This window comes from Hippocampus zosterae, chromosome 1 (genome assembly GCF_025434085.1).
Source record: "Hippocampus zosterae strain Florida chromosome 1, ASM2543408v3, whole genome shotgun sequence".
NCBI classification, from domain to species: Eukaryota; Metazoa; Chordata; class Actinopteri; order Syngnathiformes; family Syngnathidae; genus Hippocampus; species Hippocampus zosterae.
This window is the reverse complement of record NC_067451.1, coordinates 36689630-36701032: the sequence shown is the minus strand read 5'-3', so window position 1 is coordinate 36701032 and position 11403 is coordinate 36689630. Positions and strand designations below refer to the sequence as shown.

The window sequence follows — 11403 nt, the reverse complement described above, 5'->3', positions numbered from 1 at the left end:
TAACCTACAGGCAATCAGAGGAGCACGGTAATGCTGATGGACTATCCCGTGTCCCGCTGCCTGAGACGATGGAACAAAGACAATAACAGCTTCTCTCAACGCACTGATTTGTGAGCACCTGGAGGAGGCGCCATGAAGTGCAAAACAAATATCAAAGGCTACACGCAAAGACACTGAGCTCTCACTAATACACAGATACATCCAGTTAGGGTGGCCAACTGAAATTCCCGAAAATTTCAGGGTATTTCACAGAAAGAAAGATGAATTTTCTGTAGAACGGGGATGTGTTCTGTGGAGAACAAGAGTAGTGGTGCCAGAGAAAATGAGAAGAGCAGTGTTAAAAGAGATCCACGACGGACACCCTGGTATCGTAAAAATGAAGACAATTGCACGACAATATGTCTGTTGGCCAAATATTGACATGGACATCGAGAAGATCTGCTAGCAGTGTGAGACGTGCCAGCTAGAACAACGCATGCCACGCCATGTTCCACTGCACCCATGGGAGGTTCCTGGAGGGGTATGGAGAAGGATTCACATTGATTTTGCAGGTCCATTCATGAGTCACATGTTTCTGATAGTGGTCGATGCATACTCCAAGTGGCTAGATGTCTTCAAAATGTCACGGATAACCTCAGCAGCCACCATCACAAGGCTTAAAAGACTGTTTGCAGCACAAGGAGTACCCGAACAAATCGTCACTGACAACGCCACAACCTTCATGTCGGATGAGTTCCAACTCTTCACAAAAAGGAACGGAATCTTGCACACTACTGGAGCACCGAAACATCCTGCTCAAAATGGACTTGCTGAGAGATGCATTGCAACCTTCAAGGCTGGCATGAAGATGCTTGCAAAAGAGATCCTGAGTGTTGATGATAAGATTTCACACTTCTTACTGCGTTATCGCACAACACCAAATAGTACAACTGGAGAGTCACCAGCAGACTTGTTCTTAAAGAGACATGTACGAACACGGCTGGATTTCCTTAAACCGAGCATCTCTGACACGGTGAGGAGGAGACAGTATCAACAGAAGGAGGAACATGATCGTCAGGCTGCCGACAGACAGTTTGATGTGGATGACCCCGTCTATCTACGCAACACAGCAGGAGAACATCCCAAATGGATCCCTGGAGTAGTGACACAGCGGACTGGACCAGTGTCATACCATGTGCAAGGTGAAACTGATCAGGTATACAGGCGCCATGGAGACCAGCTGCATCTTCGATACCCACCTGACATTTTAGATCCTGGACCTGAAAGTGCGACTCAGTCAGCTGAGCAGGAAGACTTTGACGAACCGGAGTCCACAACACCTGCATCACCAGCTTTGGCACCAGACCTGCCTGAGCCACTTGTGCCAGAGACAGTCACTCTGAGACGTTCAGGACGTAAAGCACAACGCCCTTTATGTTACAGGGATTGATTGTGATGTCATAATTGAAAGATGTTCAAATTGAGTTTGTTTATTATTGAAGAAATGTTATGCAGTATGATGGATAAGGGAATGTGAATTTGTTATGTACCTTTTAAACTAAGGGGGGAGGTAATGTGGTGTATTAACCATCTTAGTTATTTGTATGTTGTTTGGAAGCATTGACTTCCCGTACTTTGTATTGCCATTCACTGCGCAAGTGTGAAATGTTACCTGTCATGCTAAGCTCTTCCCCACGAGGTTAATGGCGAAACTCGACTGTTGAATACATAATAGAAAACGCGTGTGTGTGCCTCGTCATTTCAGGACACAACACTTGAGTTATATAATAGAGGTCTGTGATGGATGTCCCCTCCGTGAGTCGTCACCTTACCGTGGTGGAGGGGTTTGTGTGTCCCAATGATCCTAGAAGCTAAGTTGTCTGGGGCTTTATGGCCCTGGCAGGGTCACCCATGGCAAACAGGTTCTAGGTGAGGGGCCAGACAAAGCACGGCTCAAAGACCCCAATGATGATCGAAATAAATGGATCTAGGTTTCCCTTGCCCGGACGCGGGTCACCCGGGCCCCCCTCTGGAGCCAGGCCTGGAGGTGGGGCTCGTTGGCAGGCGCCTGGTGGCCGGGCTTACACCCATGGGGCCCGGCCGGGCACAGCCCGAAGCGGCAACGTGGGTCCCCCTTCCCATGGGCTCACCACCCATGAGAGAGGCCAAAGGGGTCGGGTGCAATGTGAGCTGGGCGGCAGCCAAAGGCGGGGACCCTGGCAGTCCGATCCTCGGCTACAGAAGCTAGCTCTTGGGACATGGAATGTCACCTCTCTGGTAGGGAAGGAGCCCGAGCTGGTGTGTGAGGCAGAGAATTTCCGACTGGATATAGTCGGACTTGCCTCCACACACAGCCTGGGTTCTGGTACCAGTTCTCTCGGGAGGGGTTGGACTCTCTTCCACTCTGGAGTTGCTCACGGTGAGAGGCGCAGAGCAGGTGTGGGCATACTCATTGCCCCCCGGCTCAGTGCCTGTACATTGGGGTTCACACCGGTAGACGAGAGGGTTGCCTCCCTCCGCCTTCGGGTGGGTGGACGGGTCCTGACTGTTGTTTGTGCATATGCACCAAACAGCAGCTCAGCATACCAACCCTTTTTGGAGTCCTTGGAGGGGGTGCTGGAGAGTAGTCCTGCTGGGGACTCCCTTGTTCTGCTGGGGGATTTCAATGCTCACGTGGGCAATGACAGTGAGACCTGGAGGGGCGTGATTGGGAGGAACGGCCCCCCCGATCAGAATCCGAGTGGTGTTTTGTTATTGGACTTCTGTGCTCGTCACGGATTGTCCATAACGAACACCTTGTTCAAACATAAGGGTGTCCATGTGTGCACTTGGCACCAGGACACCCTAGGCCGCAGTTCGATGATCGAGTTTGTAGTAGTATTATCGGATTTGCGGCCGCATGTTCTGGACACTCGGGTGAAGAGAGGGGCGGAGCTGTCAACTGATCACCACCTGGTGGTGAGTAGGCTCCGATGGTGGGGGAAGATGCCGGTCCGTCCTGGCAGACCCAAACGTATAGTGAGGGTTTGTTGGGAGCGTCTGGCGGAATCCCCTGTCAGAAGGAGTTTCAACTCCCATCTCCGACAGAGCTTTTCCCATGTTCCGGGGGAGGCGGGGGACATTGAGCCCGAGTGGACCATGTTCCGTGCCTCTATTGTTGAGGCGGCCAATCTGAGTTGTGGCCGTAAGGTGGTTGGTGCATGTCGTGGCGGCAATCCCCGTACTCGCTGGTGGACACCAGCAGTAAGGGATGCCGTCAAGCTGAAGAAGGAGTCCTATCGAGCCTTTATGGCCTGTGGGACCCCAGAGGCAGCGGGTATCGACTGGCCAAGCGGACCGCGGCTTCGGTGGTCGCCGAGGCAAAAACCCGAGCGTGGGAAGAGTTCGGTGAGGTCATGGAAGCCGACTTCCGGACGGCTTCGAGGAAATTCTGGTCCACCATCCGACGTCTCAGGAGGGGGAAGCAGTGCACCACTAACACTGTGTACAGTGGGGATGGGGCGCTGCTGACTTCGACTCGGGACGTTGTGAACCGGTGGGCAGAGTACTTCGAAGACCTCCTCAACTCCACCAACACGCCTTCCTTGGAGGAAGCAGAGCCTGGGGACTCTGAGGTGGGCTCTCCTATCTCCGTGGTTGAAGTCACCGATGTGGTTAAAAAGCTCCTCGTGGCAAGGCCCCAGGGGTGGATGAGATCCGCCCGGAGTTCCTCAAGGCTCTGGATGTTGTGGGGCTGTCCTGGTTGACACGCCTCTGCAACATCGCGTGGTCAACAGGGAGAGTGCCTCTGGATTGGCAGACCGGGGTGGTAGTCCCTCTTTTTAAAAAGGGGGACCGGAGGGTGTGTTCCAACTACAGAGGGATCACACTCCTCAGCCTCCCTGGTAAGGTCTATTCAGGGGTGCTGGAGAGGAGGGTCCGTCAGGAAGTCGAGCCTCAGATTGAGGAGGAGCAGTGTGGTTTTCGTCCCGGCCGTGGAACAGTGGACCAGCTCTACACCCTTAGCAGGGTCCTTGAGGGTATGTGGGAATTCGCCCAACCAGTCTATATGTGTTTTGTGGACTTGGAGAAGGCGTTTGATCGTGTCCCTCGGGGAGTTCTGTGGGGGGTGCTTCGTGGGTATAGGGTACCGAACCCCCTTATACGGGCTGTTCGGTCACTATACGACCAATGTCAGAGTTTGGTTCGCATTGCCGGCAGTAAGTCGGAATCGTTTCCAGTGGGGTAGGACTCCGCCAAGGCTGCCCTTTGTCGCCGATTCTGTTCATAACCTTTATGGACAGAATTTCTAGGCGCAGCCGAAGCGTTGAGGGGGTCCGTTTTGGGGGCCTCAGTATTACATCCCTGCTTTTTGCAGATGATGTGGTGCTGTTGGCTCCTTCAAACGGGGCTCTCCAACTCTCACTGGAGCGTTTCGCAGCCGAGTGTGAAGCGGTTGGGATGAAAATCAGCACCTCCAAATCTGAAACCATGGTCCTCAGTCGGAAAAGGGTGGAGTGCCCCCTCGGGGTCGGGGGGGGGGGGGTGGGGGTGAGATCTTGCCCCAAGTGGAGGAGTTTAAGAATCTTGGGGTCTTGTTCACGAGTGAAGGCAGGAGGGAGCGAGAGATCGACAGGCGGATCGGTGCAGCGTCTGCTGTGATGCGGACATTGTATCGGTCTGTCGTGGTGAAGAAGGAGCTGAGCCAAAGGGCGAAGCTCTCAATTTACCGGTCGATCTACGTCCCAACCCTCACCTATGGTCACGAGCTATGGGTCGTGACCGAAAGAACGAGATCCCGGATACAAGCGGCTGAAATGAGTTTTCTCCGCAGGGTGTCCGGGCTCTCCCTTAGAGATAAGGTGAGAAGCTCAGACATCCGGGAGGGGCTCAGAGTCGAGCCGCTTCTCCTCCACATCGAGAGGAGCCAGATGAGGTGGCTTGGGCATCTGATTCGGATGCCTCCTGAGCGCCTCCCCGGTGAGGTGTTCCGGTCATGTCCCACCGGGAGGAGACACCGAGGAAGACCCAGGACACGTTGGAGGGACTATGTCACCCAGCTTGCCTGGGAACGACTCGGGATCCCCCGGGGAGAGCTGGAAGAAGTAGCTAGGGAGAGGGAAGTCTGGGCTTCCCTGCTAAAGCTGTTGCCCCCGCGACCCGGCCCCGGATAAGCGGTAGATAATGGATGGATGGATGGATGGTGTTGGATGTTATCCAAGCACTACACTAAGTTACAATATATCGCTTGACAGGAGGCAGATTTTACAAACAGGCTTGTTCCGTCCATTTTGTTCCCCCACTGTAAATACTTTGTATCAATGCTCTCCCTTATAACAGCTGGTTATCTCGTTCACAGAGAGTACAGAATGGACAGACATGATGAAGCAACTTGATATTTTTGTCAGTCTGATCACACCTATTATCATCTTGCTTCACAGCAGATCATAAATGTTTTTTGTTGGTTTTGTTTTGTTTTTTTAACCAATAGGTTGCTTGCAAAAATATTCAGTCAGAAGGCATTTGGTGAGTTGTCTTTATAGCCTTTGTTTTTCAGGTTGCGAAAAGCTTCAAATCTATAAAAGTAACTTCCCGTTTCTGGCAAACACACTTGATTTATTGACAAACTGAATGACATATTAAGTTATGATAAGATTAGTGAGATGATTTACATGTGCACATACCGCTGCTGAAGTTTCCTCTTTTATCATGTGGCATTCCGCTGAACCAAGTGCAAACAAATCTATCAAACTATAAATTGTACTCGGAGGAATATCAAATCATCTCTCTCTGGTGGATCATTCATAAGTCATGCAGAAAGCCTAACGTTATGACCTGCTACATTCATTGAACAATAGATAAGCATGGTGGCAATGACAATGAAAATGTCGATATCTTTTTTTTCTTCACACTTCTGCCCTATTGTGTATACTTTATTTAATTCCTCAGCACTTGATCATGTTCTTATATCTGGTCATGAAGTGTCACCGCGAGTGAGTTCCACTTGGAATCACCCCAAATCACCTTAGAATTGGTCAATTTCAGTCATTGGTGTTCATGTAATTTTTGGTGTGTTTTAGAAATAATTTCATGATACAAATAAGGTTTGAATAAATATTTAAGCTACTTTTAGGTATGTCAAGATTTATAAATGAGTTAATGCACTGATCTATTTGCAAAGGCAATAATTGACAATGTCATATTGGCAATTTGCAGAATTTACGTCAACACAAAGTGGCTGAGCAAAATTTCATTTTTGACTAATTTAATAATAAAAATTGCTTATCTTTGCCAGACGTGATGTGATGACATCAGCAAGGTATTCACTGTATCATGCATACAATTTGATTGTTGTAACAACACACATTTCTATTTGTGAAAAAAAAAAATCTCTGATGCATGCACTTTCATTGTCCTTGATTAAAACTATTTGAGGAACTTTTTATACACTGTTTGAATGTAACAGGATTGCAAAAAGCCAACAGCAAATATGTTAGGTAACAGCAGAATTCTTTTATATACGCTATAAATACAGATTTGAATCAATAACATAAAGCAAGTGTTATGTGCTATATTCCAACCAACTCCACTTGTGACAGAATGGTGTATCTTGACTTCCAAGTTGTAAACAAAGTGTAAAAACGCTGGTCCAGCAATTCAACATTCAGAAGACGACCAGACAGATAGTTGTCGGGGGTGGATCGATCCAAATGCTGATAATATTGAAAACAAATCAGTATCGATATCGGCTCGATAAAATGAGATTGATTCGGCAGTTTCGGTTTCGCTCTTATATAGACAGCTGTGATTTTGTCAAACGTGTGACAGTCAGGTTGCCGGACTTCCTTGACTCCGTTGCCTCCGACCCTCTCCCCGTCTTGTCTTGTGCTGTCTGCTATCTGACTTACGTGGCGTCAGACTACACGAATGGAGTCCAATTTTGACGTTGTGCGTCATGGCCTATTTTCAGTTGTCTTGATGCGTCGTAGCCCGTGTAGTGCCACACCCACAAACACACACACACACACACACACTCACACACAACGATTGGTCGTCTAGCATCTGTAACATGCCGCGACCAAGATGTCAAATTTCTGACGTGTCCGAATTTTTGTTTGTCTTGTCATATACTGTGACATGTCCTACAATTGTTCTTTGATTGGTTCCCTGACTTTGGCCAATATTGCGATGGAGTGCAGCGCCTGTCACTCACTCCCTTACCAGCGTGTTCTTTTCTGTCCAAAATATCTTGCAGGACACACAAATCACTGGAGTTACCACCCTAAAAAGTTGTATTCCTTGGGGCCGGAGCAGACACACATATATACATTCCTGGAGTGTCACTACAAAATAAATATACTGTATATATATTTTAATCTGTATTTAATCGGGATAAAGGGCATCAAGCCTTTTCCGTTGCTGGTCCCTCTCTCTGGAATGGCCTCCCACTGAACATTCGACAAACCCCCTCACTGCCCATCTTTAAAACCCGCCTCAAAACTCACTTGTATTTTTTGGCATTTGACTCAGTGTGACTCAGATTTGATCTTAGTTTTACTGTTTGGTGCTTTCTACCATCTTTGTTACTGATTTATTGCACATGTCATTTGCTTCATGTACAGCACTTTGTATGCAGCAATGGCTGTTTGAAAGTGCTCTATAAATACAGTTGGGTTGAGTAATTCTTTGAAGCAGTAATATTGATGTGCCCAATAAATTGCCTTCTACAGTGAGCTTCGTACCCAGTCATAGCCAAGAATGCAGTTGTACTAATAATCCATACACCCATTTTCCAATCTGCTTATACTCACAAGGATTGGAGCCTATCCCAGCTGTCTTTGGGCAGTAGGAATGGGATACCCCAAACCAGTTGCCAGCCAATTGCAGGGCACACAGAGACAAACAACCATCCGCACTCACACTTACACCAAAGGACAATTGAAAGTGTTCAATCACCCTGACATGCATGTTTTGGAATGTGGGAGGAAACTGGAGTACCCGGAAAAAACCCATGCAGGCCCTGCACATGCAAACTCCACACAGGAAGGCCGGAGCTGGGATTGAACCAGATACCTCTGCACTGTGAGGTTGATGCGCTAACCACTCGCTCACTGGACCGCCCTTGTACTAATAAGTCTCTGGATCATGAATGACCCTAATGAGGAAGAGCAGTTCAGGAAATGATTTGATTGATGTATTGCTGTTGAAGCACAACAAATTCCATGTTAAAGGAAAAAAAAATCTTTGCATGGTTGATGGAATACAATACAATAACAAATTATGATCAAAGAGTAACAATTCGGCGACACATGGTCTGTTTGCACCTCCGCCTCACAGTGCAGAGGTGCAGGGTCTGATTCCAGGACCGAGCCTTCCTGTGTGGAATTTGCATATTGAAACAAAACCGCAAGGAAAAAACGAAGATACAAGTTCTCGCTTGAAAGTTTTTCAACCTAGACTGGACAGTTTATTTTGAAGAAAGAACACAGATGAGTTAGGGATAACGAGAGAGCTTGTTTAAACAGCAGCGGCAAACTGCAACAAAGAGCACTCAAATTAGCAAAAGTTTCTGCTCTTCCAACACCAAGTTGTGTGTCCCTGCTACGCTGCAGCCAACCAGACTCAGACGGTCCCACCGCCTCAAGCAGCTTTCCTCTTTCAGACCTCTTCATGACCAACGCAAATGCGTGCAATTGTGTTGTGCATGAACCAATTCTTAGAGCACCGCCGAGAGGAGACGGTAATGATGTGTTCAAAGCCATGGGCATAAACGATACCCTAACCAAACACCTGTTACATCTGTCTATTGTCCGACCGATCTATCTATCTAATCTTAAACAAAAATACGCTCACATATTTTGGGGAGTCTGCACGACCATTGAGTGGATGGTGCGCCAATCAGCCGGGATCACGCATGGAATTGCGCTCATTTCTGTAGGCCCTGGAGTACATTTTTCATTATTCCGCCATTTCAAACTAGCCACAACATTAACATGTTATAAATAATCGACGTACTGCTGGTTCATGATTCCGTTTTTACTCTTTTGTATTGCGATGACAGGGCAAAGCTGCATCATATTTTTTTCTGGACTTCTCCCGTGGGTATTTTTGTGCCAGTAGAACTTTGAAAAGTTAAGGAAGCCTGTATGTGCGAAGATGTCACCTCCGAGAGATATGAATTGTTAATATAGAGAAAAAACACGCATTTCAGGACCGGTGACTTGACATCCTCTGATTTTCATCCTCCTTTCATATTTAATAGAGGGGAATACCTGACGGCAATATTTTCAGCTGTCAAGCTGGCCTTCTGAAAAGGATAAACCCAAATTCGTGTCTGGGCCACTTGACAGGAAAAAATTCTTTTAGATTACATTTGCAAAACAAACATTTTTGCTTTTCATTCGTTTGTTTCCAAATCATTTGGGGGTTAGTTGCCATATCTTATTACCATTGTAAACATTAAAAAATATAGGCCTGTGTGTTTGATGTTTTATGGACCTGACAATGTTTTCAATGAAACCTGTTTAATTTCAGACTATTTATTCTTTTTACTGCTTCTTAAACAGCCGTTGAAGACCACTGTGGCCACCTGGGATTACTGGAATTAATGCAACATTATCATTTTTTCACTTTTGTGTGACAAGAGTTTTCTCAGTCATAATATGTTCATTCAGCCTATTAGCCTAATATTCAGTTTCGTCTCCATATAGAGGCGGGCACCCAAGAGAAAAGACAGCAGAAAAGACACGAATAGAAGCCGATTATAAATGAAGAGAGGAAAATATCAAAGAACAAAATAATAATCATAGGCTATGTTGAGGAGACTTAATCCTGTCCTTGGCATGTGAGTAAGGGACAATCGGATGGTAGCAGCAGGAAAGGCTGTGTTTTTGTAACGTTTCGGAAGATAATGAAGTTATTGTGTAATATTTTTAAGAGGGATAGAAATTAAGACGTTTTCAAAAATAGGCAACAGTTATTCATGGAAAATGCACTTCCCAAACGCCACATCTTATATAGATTGGCTTTTTAAAAATTTTAAATGTTATCACGTTTCTCATTTTAGAGAGACTCCGCCTTTTCTGGGCCGCATGCCTCTTGACCTGAACTTCTAAAGTTCACTTGCACATGAGCACTTGTGTTTTTAAATGCGGTATCCAGTCAAGTCACGATTTGTCCAGCTATTTTAGACACACTAACACAGCTACACAGTCTCATCAATTTTGAAGAAAAATGTTGCAGTAGTGTCTGCCTCACAGTACAGAGGTATAGGGTTTGATTCCGGCCCTGGCCTTCCTGTGTGGAGTTTGCATGTTCTCCCCGTGCATGTGTGGGTTTTCTCCATGTACTCCAGCATCCTTACACATTCTAAGGCATGCATGGCAGGTTAATGCAACATTGTTTTACTGTATTCCTGCAAAGAGCCACACACACACGCACACATACACACACACGACCATGCATGTGTTTGCATGCACGCCACGACGAGCAACAGCCTGAGCGCTGGAACATAAATGAAACCCAAAGACACAAACACACCAATCTTTTCCCCGTCCCACCGCTCACATTCGACTTGGGACCAGTCTGCTGGCTCTTGGTCGATTGCGATCGACGTATTGGGCATCACTACCTTAAAAACAGAGGTAATTCGCTGACTAGCTTAGCACTTAGTGCCATTGTCTGCGCATGAGCGGTGATTCAGTCTTCTGATTGGTTGCCCTCTATGTCAATCAAGTAACAGGATTGGTGATAGGCTGATGTAGTACGTTCGATGTATTAAGCACCGTTGTTTTAATGGCAGCGCCATCGCGGAGCCGTTTTCGACAATTGTCATGCGAAAGCTTTCACATTGAACAAGTCGCATTGAACAAACCACAGAGCTGCATGCGGCTCGCGGGCCGCAGGTTGGCCAACCCTGCTCTAAATTATCCATAGGTGTGATTGTGAGCACAGACGGTTGTTTGTGTATGCGTGCCCTGCGATTGGCTGGCAACCGGGTCAAGGTGTCCCTCGCCTAGTGCCGAGGACGGCTGGGATAGGCTCCAGCACACCCCATGCCCAGATGAACTGCGAATCAGTTGCTGGGCTGCATTGATCGCTCTGTGAAAGCACTTTACACGATGACAGATGACGAGTTAGATCAATGTGTGAGAGAGATTCAGTCAAGGCAGCCGAACTTTTACTCTTGAATGAATGGTGAGGACATCCTTAAAGCCAGAGGGCTGTGGGTGCAGTATAGCCGTGTCAGAGCCTCCATGCACTGTGCTGACAGCACTGGTGTCATTAATCGAATGCTATATGTCGGATGAATTGCTCGACAGTCCGACTCACTTCGAAGACCCCCTACTTTGATGCACATAGGTACAGTCAAACCATAAATTAATTTGCTCAGTCCATTGTTAATTTTTTTTTCTGACGTGCAGTATGTCTTAGCTCACTTTTTTG

General features: G+C 47.1%; 1 protein-coding gene across 1 annotated transcript; it reads left to right on the top strand.

The window, feature by feature from the left end:
- The first annotated feature begins 475 nt into the window (after positions 1–475).
- On the top strand, positions 476–1722 carry LOC127597628 (uncharacterized protein K02A2.6-like). Its single transcript, XM_052060787.1, has one exon. The coding sequence runs from the start codon at positions 476–478 to the stop codon at positions 1427–1429; it is 954 nt and encodes a 317-aa protein (XP_051916747.1). The 3' UTR covers positions 1430–1722.
- Positions 1723–11403: the final 9681 nt, after the last annotated feature.

Coding starts and splice junctions, on each gene's coding strand:
- LOC127597628 (XM_052060787.1), top strand. CDS start 476: ATGCCACGCCATGTTCCACTGCACCCATGGGAGGTTCCTGGAGGGGTA.